Source organism: Erythrolamprus reginae, assembly GCF_031021105.1.
Source record: "Erythrolamprus reginae isolate rEryReg1 chromosome 13 unlocalized genomic scaffold, rEryReg1.hap1 SUPER_13_unloc_5, whole genome shotgun sequence".
Classification (NCBI taxonomy): domain Eukaryota; kingdom Metazoa; phylum Chordata; class Lepidosauria; order Squamata; family Dipsadidae; genus Erythrolamprus; species Erythrolamprus reginae.
Window position 1 is genome coordinate 62777 of NW_027248449.1, and position 12224 is coordinate 75000.

At 59.1% G+C, this 12224-nt stretch overlaps 1 protein-coding gene across 1 annotated transcript in view; it reads right to left on the reverse strand.

The window, feature by feature from the left end:
- Window positions 1-1814: 1814 nt before the first annotated feature.
- Window positions 1815-12224, reverse strand: part of PC (pyruvate carboxylase) — an 84258-nt gene continuing 73848 nt past the window's right edge. Inside the window, 8 exon segments of the mRNA XM_070730267.1 lie at window positions 1815-2808; window positions 3429-3521; window positions 3523-3570; window positions 3848-4093; window positions 4889-5068; window positions 5781-6025; window positions 7725-7976; window positions 11523-11761. Coding sequence (XP_070586368.1) covers window positions 2560-2808; window positions 3429-3521; window positions 3523-3570; window positions 3848-4093; window positions 4889-5068; window positions 5781-6025; window positions 7725-7976; window positions 11523-11761 — 1552 coding nt within the window. The 3' untranslated portion in view covers window positions 1815-2559.

Below are 12224 nucleotides of genomic sequence, written 5' to 3' on the forward strand. Positions count from 1 at the left end.
GGCCCCCTCAATGTCACTCACAGCAAGGTGCCGCCCCCATGCCACGTACCCAGAACTAGTGGTAGGGAAATCTGAATCCCACCATTGACATTCTTCCACATTGTTTTCCCACTGGGAGGGGGTGGTGGTTAAGAGATGCCCTGTCCATCACATCCTTCTGACCCAAGGGAGCGTTTGCCCACACTCCTCCCTTCAGGTTTTCCCTTCCGCTGTCAGTCCTCCTCCTCTTCCTCCGTTTCACTCTACTTCGCCCAACGACACTTTCTGATGGGCAACGCTCGAGATTCCTAGAAACTTCCAAGAAACTTAAACACAGAAACATAGAAGATTGAGGGCAGAAAAAGACCTCATGGTCCATCTCGTCTGCCTTTATACTATTTCCTGTATTTTGTCTTAGGATGGATATATGTTTATCCCAGGCATGGAAGTTTGTTCCAAGCATCTACCACTCTTTCAGTGAAATAATATTTTCTCATCTTAGAAACATAGAAGATTGAGGGCAGAAAAAGACCCCATGGTCCATCTCGTCTGCCCTTATACTATTTCCTGTATTTTGTCTTAGGATGGATCTGTGTTTATCCCAGGTGTGTTTACATTCAGTGACTGTGGATTGACCAACCACGTCTGCTGGGAGTTTGCTCCAAGTATCTACGACTCTTTCAGTCAAATAACATTTTCTCACGTTGCTTTTGATCTTTCCCCCAACTGACCTCAGATTGTGGCCCCCTTGTTCATGGGTTCACTTTCCTATTAAAAACACTTCCCTCCTGGACCTTATTTAACCCTTTAATATATTTAAATGCTTCGATCATGTCCCCCCTTTTCCTTCTGTCCTCCAGACTCTACAGATGGAGTCCATGGAGTCTTTCCTGGTCAGTTTCATGCTCAAGACCTTCCACCGTTCTTGTAGCCCGTCTTTGGACCCCTTCAATTTGGTCAATATCTTTTTGTAGGTGAGGTCTCCAGAACTGGACACAGCATTATTCCAAATGGGGTCTCACCACCAGCGCTCTATATAGTGGGATCCCAATCTCCCTCTTCCTGCTTGTGATACCTCTAGCTATGCAGCCAAGCATCCTACTTGCTTTCCCTACCGCCTGACTGCACTGTTCACCCATTTTGAGACTGTCAGAAATCACGACCCCTAAATCCTTCTCTTCTGAAGTTTTTGCTAACACAGAACTGACAATAAAAGACTCAGATGGAGGATTCCTTTTCCCCAAGTGCCTTATTTGACATTGGGAAACATTAAACTAAATTTCAGGCAAGACTGAGGATTGTGACCCTGACCTCTCTCTCTCCTGGGCAGTGGCCTTGTAATTTGAACAGTGGCTGGACAGATGCAGGTGAAGCCAGGACCTCATGCTCCGGTCCCCAAGACAAATCCCCTGTGTGGCCAATCACACTTGGCCAATAAAATTCTATTCTCTTTTACTCTATTTTCTATTCCCCATTTATATTAATATTGATTATTTGACTCCTATGACAATCACGGAGTGTTTTTTCCCTCCTGATTCTGGACAAATGTCTCTTTTTCTTTTTATGTCCACTGAGAGCAGCTGCACCAAAGACAAATCCCTTGGGTGTCCAGTCCCCCTTGGCCTATTCTATTCTATTCTATTCTACTCTACTCTATTTTCTATTCTATTTTCTATCCCATCCTAAATTCTATTCTAGATCTATTCCACCTCCACATTCCCCTCTGTCCTCCCTCTGAGACGTCTCACCCACGCAGGCCCTTGTGTGCAAGTGGGCCCAGGCCGAGTTAGCGGAGGGAAGGCGCGTGGAGAAGTAAGGGCACAGAGACACACAGAGCCATCGAGGGTTGCGTTGCATTTCACGTCTTTCAGGGGCTTCCACCAAAGGTTTCGCCCTCCCCTCGTTTCACCCCAGTGTCCATCCTTCCCCGGTTCTCAGGCCCAGCCCAGGTGATTGGTCCAATAATTGGCAACAGGAAACTTCATGATTGGGTTGTGCTGCCCCCTCTGGTGGTGGAAGGCGGGAGTGCAGCCCCCCTCCCAAGCAGCCCCGGAGTCGCCTTCCTTCCGCTCAGCTCGCGCTACATCACAAAGTGGCGGCCCAGGCGTTTAAATCTGGGCCCCTCCGACCTCCCTTGGTTTGGCAACAGGGACGGAAGGGCCGAAGGGGGCGAATGGAGGGAGGGAGGAAGCGGATGACGGGGCAAATATTACCCTCCAGAAAGGAGGGAGGGAGGCAGAGGTGGCGGCTGGAGGGGAGGAGACCCCCCCCTTCTACTGTCAGACCAGCTCGCAGCCTCCAGGAGAAGGGGGTGCGAGAGAGTTGAGGGGGGGGTTATGTGCCCATGGCCGCAGCCATTCCTTCTCCCTTGGGTCCTTTTGGCTCTGCCGGGAGGAAGAGGGCAGAACCCCGAGTGCCCACGTGGGTGGGGGGGTGGGGGGGTGAGCAACGAGTCCCCTGCCCTCCTGGAGCCCAGCCCTGCTCCTCCCTGAGAGGAGGGGAGGGGAGGGAAAGGGAGGCCCCGCCAGGAAGGCTTGGAGGACCCCTCAGAAGCAGCCGAGGGTCCCTGGGACAAGGGGGCTACTCAATCTCCAGGATCAGGTCGTCCCCTTCCAGGCTCATCTCAGGCTTGACGTAGATCTTCTGAACGGTGCCCGTGAGAGGCGAGTTGACCACCGTCTCCATCTTCATGGCGCTCAGGACGCAGAGCGGCTGACCCTTCTCCACCTGCCCGCCTTCCTTCACTTTGATGTCGATGACCTTCCCGGGCATGGGGGCCCCCACTTGGCCCTTGACGTCCTTCAGGGCCTTGGGGTGGAAGTGCATCTCCTGCAAGGCAAAGACCAAGGGGTGGGTGGGGGGCTTCCGTCCACTGCTTCCTGCCCAGGACAGGGCGCCAAGGGGCTGGGAGGGGAGGGGGGCAGAATAGTGGACCCTTTGGGGGCTGGTGGCATGAGCATTTGGCCTAAATATCATTTACGGGTGAAAGTTGCATTTAAGGGCCACTGGTTTTAAAGACGACAGGTACCGTATTTTCCGGAGTATAAGAGGCACCTGAGTTTTTGGGGAGGAAAACAGGGAACAGAATCTGCCCACCAGGGATCCGTCTGGCCAGCGTCCTTAGTCTGGTCATCCCCAGCACATTATTTTATCCCCTGGTTAAGGGCTTTAAAAAACATTCTTTGCAGAGAGGAACCATGGAAGGGCCTGCAAGTGGGTCAGAGCTGGGACCATCCTGAGTGGCTAGTTAGGGCTGGGGGTGGGGTGGGGGGGGGAGGGAAGCTACACTCAGAGCATGAGATGCACCCAAATAATCAAATAATTTCAGGGAGGAAAAAGTTGCGTCTTCTACACCAAAAAACCACAGCAACTGCAAAGCGAAATCCAGTCTTTCCCTCGGGCTGAATCCTCGGACACTCCTGGCCGCGTCCGGCTGCCTCTTCGCTTACCTTCATGGCCTTGGCGTCCTTGACCAGGATGGAGCGCAGCTGCCCGTTCAGCTCGAAGAAGACCTCCCTCTGGCCAGCCCGGTTGAGGTCCCCCCAGGGCCAAGGCCTTGATGTGCAGCGTCTTCCCACGTTCCAGCTCCACCTGCGAGGGGGGGGGGAGAGCGAGAGGAGTGGGTGGGTGGGTGGGGGCTCGTTTCCAGCCCCTCGATCCAAGGCAGCACCAACTGTATAGGGGAAGGGGTCGCACGAACCACATAGGGGTGGGTGAAAGCTAAGGGTGGGGGCACCACAGGAGAGCGAGCAGTGCAACCCCCCCCGGAGCAAGTCTGGGCTCCACCGATCCCCCAGTGGCGCCCCCCCCCAAGGAGGCCAGACCTGGACCAGCCCCCCTCCCCCCCCGCCTTCACCCCTGACCTGACCTCAAACTCCTCTGCGATCTTGGGCCCCTCCAGGAAGAGCCGTGTGTTGAGACACTCGACCGGCCCGAAGGAGGCCGTGAAGTCCTTGAAGTCGCTGAAGACCTTGGGGTACATGGCGGCCGAGAGGACGTCCTCCGGGGTGACCTCCTCGTGCTTCTCACACAGCTCCTGCTCCAGTTTCGTGAAGTCCAGAGGGGGCAGCGAGGCCCCGGGACGGCCCTCCACGCGGGGCAGGTCCTTCAGCACCTAGGAAAGCACCATGGGCTTTGGGGGGGTGGCCCTAGGGGAGCAGCCCCAGCCCAGGAAAGGCAAAGTCGACACCATCTCTTCCTCCTACGTCTGACCCGCCTGGACTGCCACTCAACTCCCCCAAAGCTGGAATCCAGGTGTTGGGAGGAGGGGCCGAGAGCATCTGAAGACCTCGGTTTGCTTAGGTTTCAACCGTTACTATGCTGTGTGTAAATAGGTTGAGTGTTGGAATACATAGGCTAATAATGTAAGTGTACGACTGTACCTTTAAGAGCCATGCGCTGGTTGGCCACAAGGGGGAGCCAACGCTCTTCCTCTTGGAGGAGTTTGCATTAGAACCAGCTCCCCCCCCCAGAGATCAGAATTGCCCCCCCCCCCTCCTCAAAACCCACCTCTGCCCTCAGGCACGGGGGAACTGAGATACTGCCTCCCCCTCTCAGGCCTCCTATACAATTGATGCAAGGTGTGTTTGTGTGTATGTTTGGTTTTATAATAGGGGTTTTAGTTAATTTCAATATTAGATTTGTTATATGCTGTGTGTGTGTATTGGCCAATATGTGGCTATAATACCTGGACATTCTGACACCAACCAGGCCAAAAGGCCCCCGTAGCATTTTTCCTCTCAAAGAATGGGACGATCCGCTGGGCAGCCCACCCCCCAAATGGAAAACCCAGACCCCTGATGCCCAACCCTGGGTATGAAGTTGAGAGCAGAAGGCTGCAGATTCACTTCGACCCCCACAATTTCTCTGGGCTCCCCGGGGGCAAGGCAGACCCCCCCCCGCTTCCTACCTTGGAGCGCAAGGGTTCCGGGAAGCCCCCGTGGGGGACCCCGATGTAGCCTTGCAGGAACTCCACCACGGACTGGGGGAAAGACAGCTCGTCCGCCTGGGCCTCCACGTCGTCCCGTGTCAGGTTGTTCTGGACCATGAACTGAGCCAGGTCGCCCACGATCTTCGAGGAGGGGGTCACCTGCACAGGGCAGCAAGGGGGGGGGGGAGAGGGCGCTGAGGGGAGCCGACAGCCCCTGAGGCACAAGGCCAGTGGAAGGGACCCCTCAGCGGGCAGGGAGCAGAGAATCAAATGGTCACAACGGCTATTGCGACCTTTTCCTGGGACACACGGTGTGGTCGGAGAGGTCTGGTGGTGGAGCTTTGGCAGGCAATGGCCTTGCGCGAGAGCCTCTTTCTCAGGAAATTCTGTCTGAGCCGCCTGTGGCCTTTGGGGACCTTTGGACCAGGACGCCGGAAGCCCGTGAGGAGGCCGGAAGCCCCCGCAAACCTCAGCCCGTGCTGCCGCTGGCTAAACACACAGGTGGGCAGCTGGGCTGGAAGGGAGAGGACGCGTGTTTGGCCCCCGGGGCTCTGAGCGCTAGCGGAGTCCAGCACAACTCTGCTACGGCACCTGGACAGGGAGCGAAGTCAGGCACGGACAGGTCACGCATATTGGTGCGGGATTTTGCTTCCTGTCCATGCGGAGTGGACAATTGCGCTGGACTCTGCTGGCGCTCAGAGCCGCGGAGGTGACCACCCGTCCCCGTCCAGCCTCACCCAGCCCCACCTGTGGCTAAACAGACAACTATGCATAACCTGGAAGTTTTCAGAGAATTTCTCGTCTGGCCTCAGTTTGTGAAAGTGCCCCCTGCCCCCCCGGGCGGAGGGAGGGTCGGGCTGGGCAGACTGACCTTGATGAGGTCCCCCAGCAGCTTGTTGGCCTGGACGTAGGCCTTCTTCACCTCCTTGAACTTGTGGCCCAGACCCATGCTGTGGGCCTGGAAGTGGAGGTTGGTGTACTGGCCGCCGGGGATCTCGTTCTCGTAGACGTCCGCGTTGCCGGACTTCATGGTGGCGGTGCAGTCGAAGGCCGCGTAGAGGCCCCTGGCCACCTCCCAGTACTCGCTGTAGTCAAAGACTTTCTCCATCTGGATGCCTGGGGGGGGGAATGGGGGGGATTCTGGCCACCAGCCCAGAATAGGGGCAGCCCTTCCCCGCCCCCCCATTCTGCTCGGACTGCTGTTGGTGGCCCCCCCTGGGTCCAGCTCCAGAGAGAGCCAACCAGCTGAGCCACGGAATAAACCACCTTTCAAGGCTGAACGTGGCCACATCCGAGTCAGCGTTGAGTCTTTGGAAACCCAGCCCAGCGACCACAACCTTCAGGACCCCCCCCCCCAATCACCCCTCACCCCTCACAGGAGCTGCAGGCCGCCTGCCCCCTTGCTCTCCCCCCTGCCACGGGGCGCCAGAGGCCAGAGTTCCCAGCCTGGCCAGAGCCTTGCCAGATTGGCCCAGCTGCAGAGCCCCGTCCTCCGTGGCCCTGGGGACCCCAGCCCAGCCCCCCCCCCCCGCTCTCTCTCTGCTCCGCCTGCCCCCCAGGGCGGTTGTGGGGGCGAAATGGGGGAGGGTCTCCGGTCGGATCCCCCAAGTGGAGCCCCATCCACCAAAGGTCCAGAAGACCCCCGGGCAGTTCAGCACACGGCCCCAAAGCTCCTCCAGGAAGAAACAACCTTTATTTGTTAGTTCGATTTCTAGGTCCCCCCCCCGCCCCCCCCCCCTTGAAAGTCAGGGCAGATCACAGGGGAAAAAGTGAGAAAGTCTAAAATCTAAACTAACCCCAATGGCTCATTTTAAAAACCTCACGTCTGTTCCCTTCCACACGGACTGTGTATTGGACTAAATAAACGAAATAAAATAAATAAAATACACAAGAAATCAATAAGGAGGAAAAAGAAGTGAAAACCAGTCAGAGAAGAAAAATGGGGAAATTTTCCCCAAAAAGAAACAGTTCGAAGACGGAAAGAAGCGAAGGAGCCAAATTCCGATGAGTTTTACACAAACAATCGATCGAAAGATTCGGAAGGAAAAACACCGTGCGAATAAAACTTCCAAAGGACAGAAAGATAATCAGAGAATTAATGCAGAATGGAAGGTTAGGTTTTCATTCATATTAATTATTGATTGGAAAAATGTTTTCTGTGTGTTAAACTGAAAAGTGATAGAAGATGATGTAGAGAGTAAAATATTGAAAAGAATTGGGAGCCATGTGGATTGTGAAGTGAAGCGGTCAAGAGGGGATTTAAAAGGCGTTTTGAGAAAGGAAACACATGGTAAATGGTTATTATAAAAAATAAGAAATTAAGGATGTGCGTTAATGCAGTGATTTTAAATATGTTTGAGAAGGAAATAAATTATACTAGTATTAGGAATTTTTGAAAAATGGTTCTTCATGTACGTAAAATTGAAATAAGATAAATTATGTTACAGGAAGCAAAATACTTCAGTAGATGAAACAAATTGAAATTTAGATTGGTTTTGATCATAAATTAAATTAAGATGTACTTGGGGGATTTAAAATGCCTTTTGAGACATGAAGAGTATGGTAAATAATTGAGGTTAATATAATAGAAATGAGAAATTAAGAGCTTAATAGGTGATAACAAGCCTGTATAAGAAAAAAATAAATAGTATAAGAAAAATAATAATATGGCTGAAATTGGAAATAAGAGGCATTATACTGTGTATAAGAAATGATGGAGAATTAGGCATTCGAACGACACTTTGTCCCATAAAAGATAAAGTTTGGTTTTACTTTCAAAAAAAAAAAGGGAACCCCTCCCCCTCCCGCAACTGACCTGTGTCGTGCTCGGTGCCGCGGGTACAGGCCACCATCGCCCCCATGCTGGGCTGGGAGGTCATGCCCGACATGGCGTCCACGGCGACGTCCACAATGTCCGCCCCGGCAGCAGCACAAGCCAGCATGGACGCCACGCCGGCCCCTGAGGTGTCGTGGGTGTGGACGTGGAGCGGGACGTCGGGGAAGTGCTCGCGCAGAGTGCCCACCAGCAGGGAAGAGGCCTGGGGCTTCAACACTCCGGCCATGTCCTGCGAGAGAGAGGAAAGGGGGGGGGGCAAGGCTGCAGGTGAGGGGGGCAGGGGGGGCCCACCAGCAGGGAGGAGGCCTGGGGCTTCAAGACTCCGGCCATGTCCTGCGAGAGAGAGGAAAGGAGGGGGGGCAAGGCTGCAGGTGAGGGGGGGGCAGGGGGGGCCCACCAGCAGGGAGGAGGCCTGGGGCTTCAAGACTCCGGCCATGTCCTGCGAGAGAGAGGAAAGGGGGGGGCAAGGCTGCAGGTGAGGGGGGGGCAGGGGGGGCCCACCAGCAGGGAGGAGGCCTGGGGCTTCAAGACTCTGGCCATGTCCTGCGAGAGAGAGGAAAGGGGGGGGGGCAAGGCTGCAGGTGAGGGGGGGCAGGGGGGGGCCCACCAGCAGGGAGGAGGCCTGGGGCTTCAAGACTCCGGCCATGTCCTGCGAGAGAGAGGAAAGGGGGGGGGCAAGGCTGCAGGTGAGGGGGGCAGGGGGGGCCCACCAGCAGGGAGGAGGCCTGGGGCTTCAAGACTCTGGCCATGTCCTGCGAGAGAGAGGAAAGGGGGGGGGCAAGGCTGCAGGTGAGGGGGGGCAGGGGGGGCCCACCAGCAGGGAGGAGGCCTGGGGCTTCAAGACTCCGGCCATGTCCTGCGAGAGAGAGGAAAGGAGGGGGGGCAAGGCTGCAGGTGAGGGGGGGCAGGGGGGGGCCCACCAGCAGGGAGGAGGCCTGGGGCTTCAAGACTCCGGCCATGTCCTGCGAGAGAGAGGAAAGGGGGGGGGCAAGGCTGCAGGTGAGGGGGGGGCAGGGGGGGCCCACCAGCAGGGAGGAGGCCTGGGGCTTCAAGACTCTGGCCATGTCCTGCGAGAGAGAGGAAAGGGGGGGGGCAAGGCTGCAGGTGAGGGGGGGCAGGGGGGGCCCACCAGCAGGGAGGAGGCCTGGGGCTTCAAGACTCCGGCCATGTCCTGCGAGAGAGAGGAAAGGAGGGGGGGCAAGGCTGCAGGTGAGGGGGGGCAGGGGGGGCCCACCAGCAGGGAGGAGGCCTGGGGCTTCAAGACTCTGGCCATGTCCTGCGAGAGAGAGGAAAGGGGGGGGGCAAGGCTGCAGGTGAGGGGGGGCAGGGGGGGGCCCACCAGCAGGGAGGAGGCCTGGGGCTTCAAGACTCCGGCCATGTCCTGCGAGAGAGAGGAAAGGGGGGGGGGCAAGGCTGCAGGTGAGGGGGGGCAGGGGGGGCCCACCAGCAGGGAGGAGGCCTGGGGCTTCAAGACTCTGGCCATGTCCTGCGAGAGAGAGGAAAGGGGGGGGCAAGGCTGCAGGTGAGGGGGGGCAGGGGGGGCCCACCAGCAGGGAGGAGGCCTGGGGCTTCAAGACTCCGGCCATGTCCTGCGAGAGAGAGGAAAGGGGGGGGGGGCAAGGCTGCAGGTGAGGGGGGGCAGGGGGGGCCCACCAGCAGGGAGGAGGCCTGGGGCTTCAAGACTCTGGCCATGTCCTGCGAGAGAGAGGAAAGGGGGGGGGGCAAGGCTGCAGGTGAGGGGGGGCAGGGGGGGCCCACCAGCAGGGAGGAGGCCTGGGGCTTCAAGACTCCGGCCATGTCCTGCGAGAGAGAGGAAAGGGGGGGGGGCAAGGCTGCAGGTGAGGGGGGGCAGGGGGGGCCCACCAGCAGGGAGGAGGCCTGGGGCTTCAAGACTCTGGCCATGTCCTGCGAGAGAGAGGAAAGGAGGGGGGGCAAGGCTGCAGGTGAGGGGGGGCAGGGGGGGGCCCACCAGCAGGGAGGAGGCCTGGGGCTTCAAGACTCTGGCCATGTCCTGCGAGAGAGAGGAAAGGGGGGGGGCAAGGCTGCAGGTGAGGGGGGGGGCAGGGGGGGCCCACCAGCAGGGAGGAGGCCTGGGGCTTCAAGACTCCGGCCATGTCCTGCGAGAGAGAGGAAAGGGGGGGGGGGCAAGGCTGCAGGTGAGGGGGGCAGGGGGGGGCCCACCAGCAGGGAGGAGGCCTGGGGCTTCAAGACTCTGGCCATGTCCTGCGAGAGAGAGGAAAGGGGGGGGGGCAAGGCTGCAGGTGAGGGGGGCAGGGGGGGCCCACCAGCAGGGAGGAGGCCTGGGGCTTCAAGACTCCGGCCATGTCCTGCGAGAGAGAGGAAAGGAGGGGGGGCAAGGCTGCAGGTGAGGGGGGGCAGGGGGGGCCCACCAGCAGGGAGGAGGCCTGGGGCTTCAAGACTCCGGCCATGTCCTGCGAGAGAGAGGAAAGGGGGGGGGCAAGGCTGCAGGTGAGGGGGGGGCAGGGGGGGCCCACCAGCAGGGAGGAGGCCTGGGGCTTCAAGACTCTGGCCATGTCCTGCGAGAGAGAGGAAAGGGGGGGGGCAAGGCTGCAGGTGAGGGGGGGCAGGGGGGGCCCACCAGCAGGGAGGAGGCCTGGGGCTTCAAGACTCCGGCCATGTCCTGCGAGAGAGAGGAAAGGAGGGGGGGGCAAGGCTGCAGGTGAGGGGGGGCAGGGGGGGCCCACCAGCAGGGAGGAGGCCTGGGGCTTCAAGACTCTGGCCATGTCCTGCGAGAGAGAGGAAAGGGGGGGGGCAAGGCTGCAGGGTGAGGGGGGGCAGGGGGGGCCCACCAGCAGGGAGGAGGCCTGGGGCTTCAAGACTCCGGCCATGTCCTGCGAGAGAGAGGAAAGGGGGGGGGGGCAAGGCTGCAGGTGAGGGGGGGGGCAGGGGGGGGCCCACCAGCAGGGAGGAGGCCTGGGGCTTCAAGACTCTGGCCATGTCCTGCGAGAGAGAGGAAAGGGGGGGGCAAGGCTGCAGGTGAGGGGGGGCAGGGGGGGCCCACCAGCAGGGAGGAGGCCTGGGGCTTCAAGACTCCGGCCATGTCCTGCGAGAGAGAGGAAAGGGGGGGGGGCAAGGCTGCAGGTGAGGGGGGGGCAGGGGGGGCCCACCAGCAGGGAGGAGGCCTGGGGCTTCAAGACTCCGGCCATGTCCTGCGAGAGAGAGGAAAGGGGGGGGGGGCAAGGCTGCAGGTGAGGGGGGGCAGGGGGGGGCCCACCAGCAGGGAGGAGGCCTGGGGCTTCAAGACTCCGGCCATGTCCTGCGAGAGAGAGGAAAGGGGGGGGGGCAAGGCTGCAGGTGAGGGGGGGCAGGGGGGGCCCACCAGCAGGGAGGAGGCCTGGGGCTTCAAGACTCCGGCCATGTCCCTGCGAGAGAGAGGAAAGGGGGGGGGGGGCAAGGCTGCAGGTGAGGGGGGGGCAGGGGGGGGCCCACCAGCAGGGAGGAGGCCTGGGGCTTCAAGACTCCGGCCATGTCCTGCGAGAGAGAGAAGGGGGGGGGGCAAGGCTGCAGGTGAGGAGGGGGGGCGGGGAGGGGGCGCCACGGTCAAGGGGGGAGGGCCTGGGCTCCCTCGGATTCTCTCGTTTCAGCCGCAGAAAATCCTCCCGGCCGGAATGCCACCAGGAAGAAGGGGAAAGGTGGTGGTGGGGGGTTGTCTCCCCAAGGGGCAGAGGGGGGGAATGGGGGGCGTGCAGGCAAAGCTCTCCCCCCCCCCTCCGTCCGTCCGTCCCTCCCTCCCTCCCTCCCCCCGTGCCTACCTGATGGCCATAAAGATGTGAGTGCCAGCTTTGACCAGCTCCTCCGCGAGGCTCACATAGTAGTCCAGGGAGTACTTGGTGCGGCTGGGGTCGGCCACGTCCCCCGTGTAGGAGATGGCCGCCTCCACCACGCCCCCGGCCTGCCCAGCGGCCTCCATGCCCAGCAGCATGTTCGGGAGGTAGTTGAGGGAGTCAAAGACGCGGAAGACGTCCATCCCGTTCTCCTTGGCCATCTCGCAAAACCTGCGGAGGGGACGGAGAGGGGCCCTGAGCAGGAGGACGCCCGGCCACCCCTGCTCCAGCCCCAGGCTCTGCTGCCCCGTGGCCTGGGAGGGAGGGGGGGAGGGGGGGGAGGGAGGGAGCGGGCAGCCAAAGCCGCAAGGGGACTGACCTCCCAGACGGGGCCAAAGGGAGGAGAAAGGATTAAAACAAGGAAGGGGAAAAGCTGAGATTCCGGAGCATAAAATGTACATCTGCCAAAATAAACCCTGACCAACCACGTCTGCTGGAAGTTTGTTCCAAGGATCTACTACTCTTTCAGTAAAATAACATTTTCTCACGTGGCTTCTGATCTTTCCCCCAACTGACCTCAGATTGTGGCTCCTTGTTCTTGTGTTGACTTTCCTATTAAAAACACTTAAACCCTCCTGGACCTTATTTAACCCTTTAACATATTTAAATGTTTCGATCATGTCCCCCCCTTTTC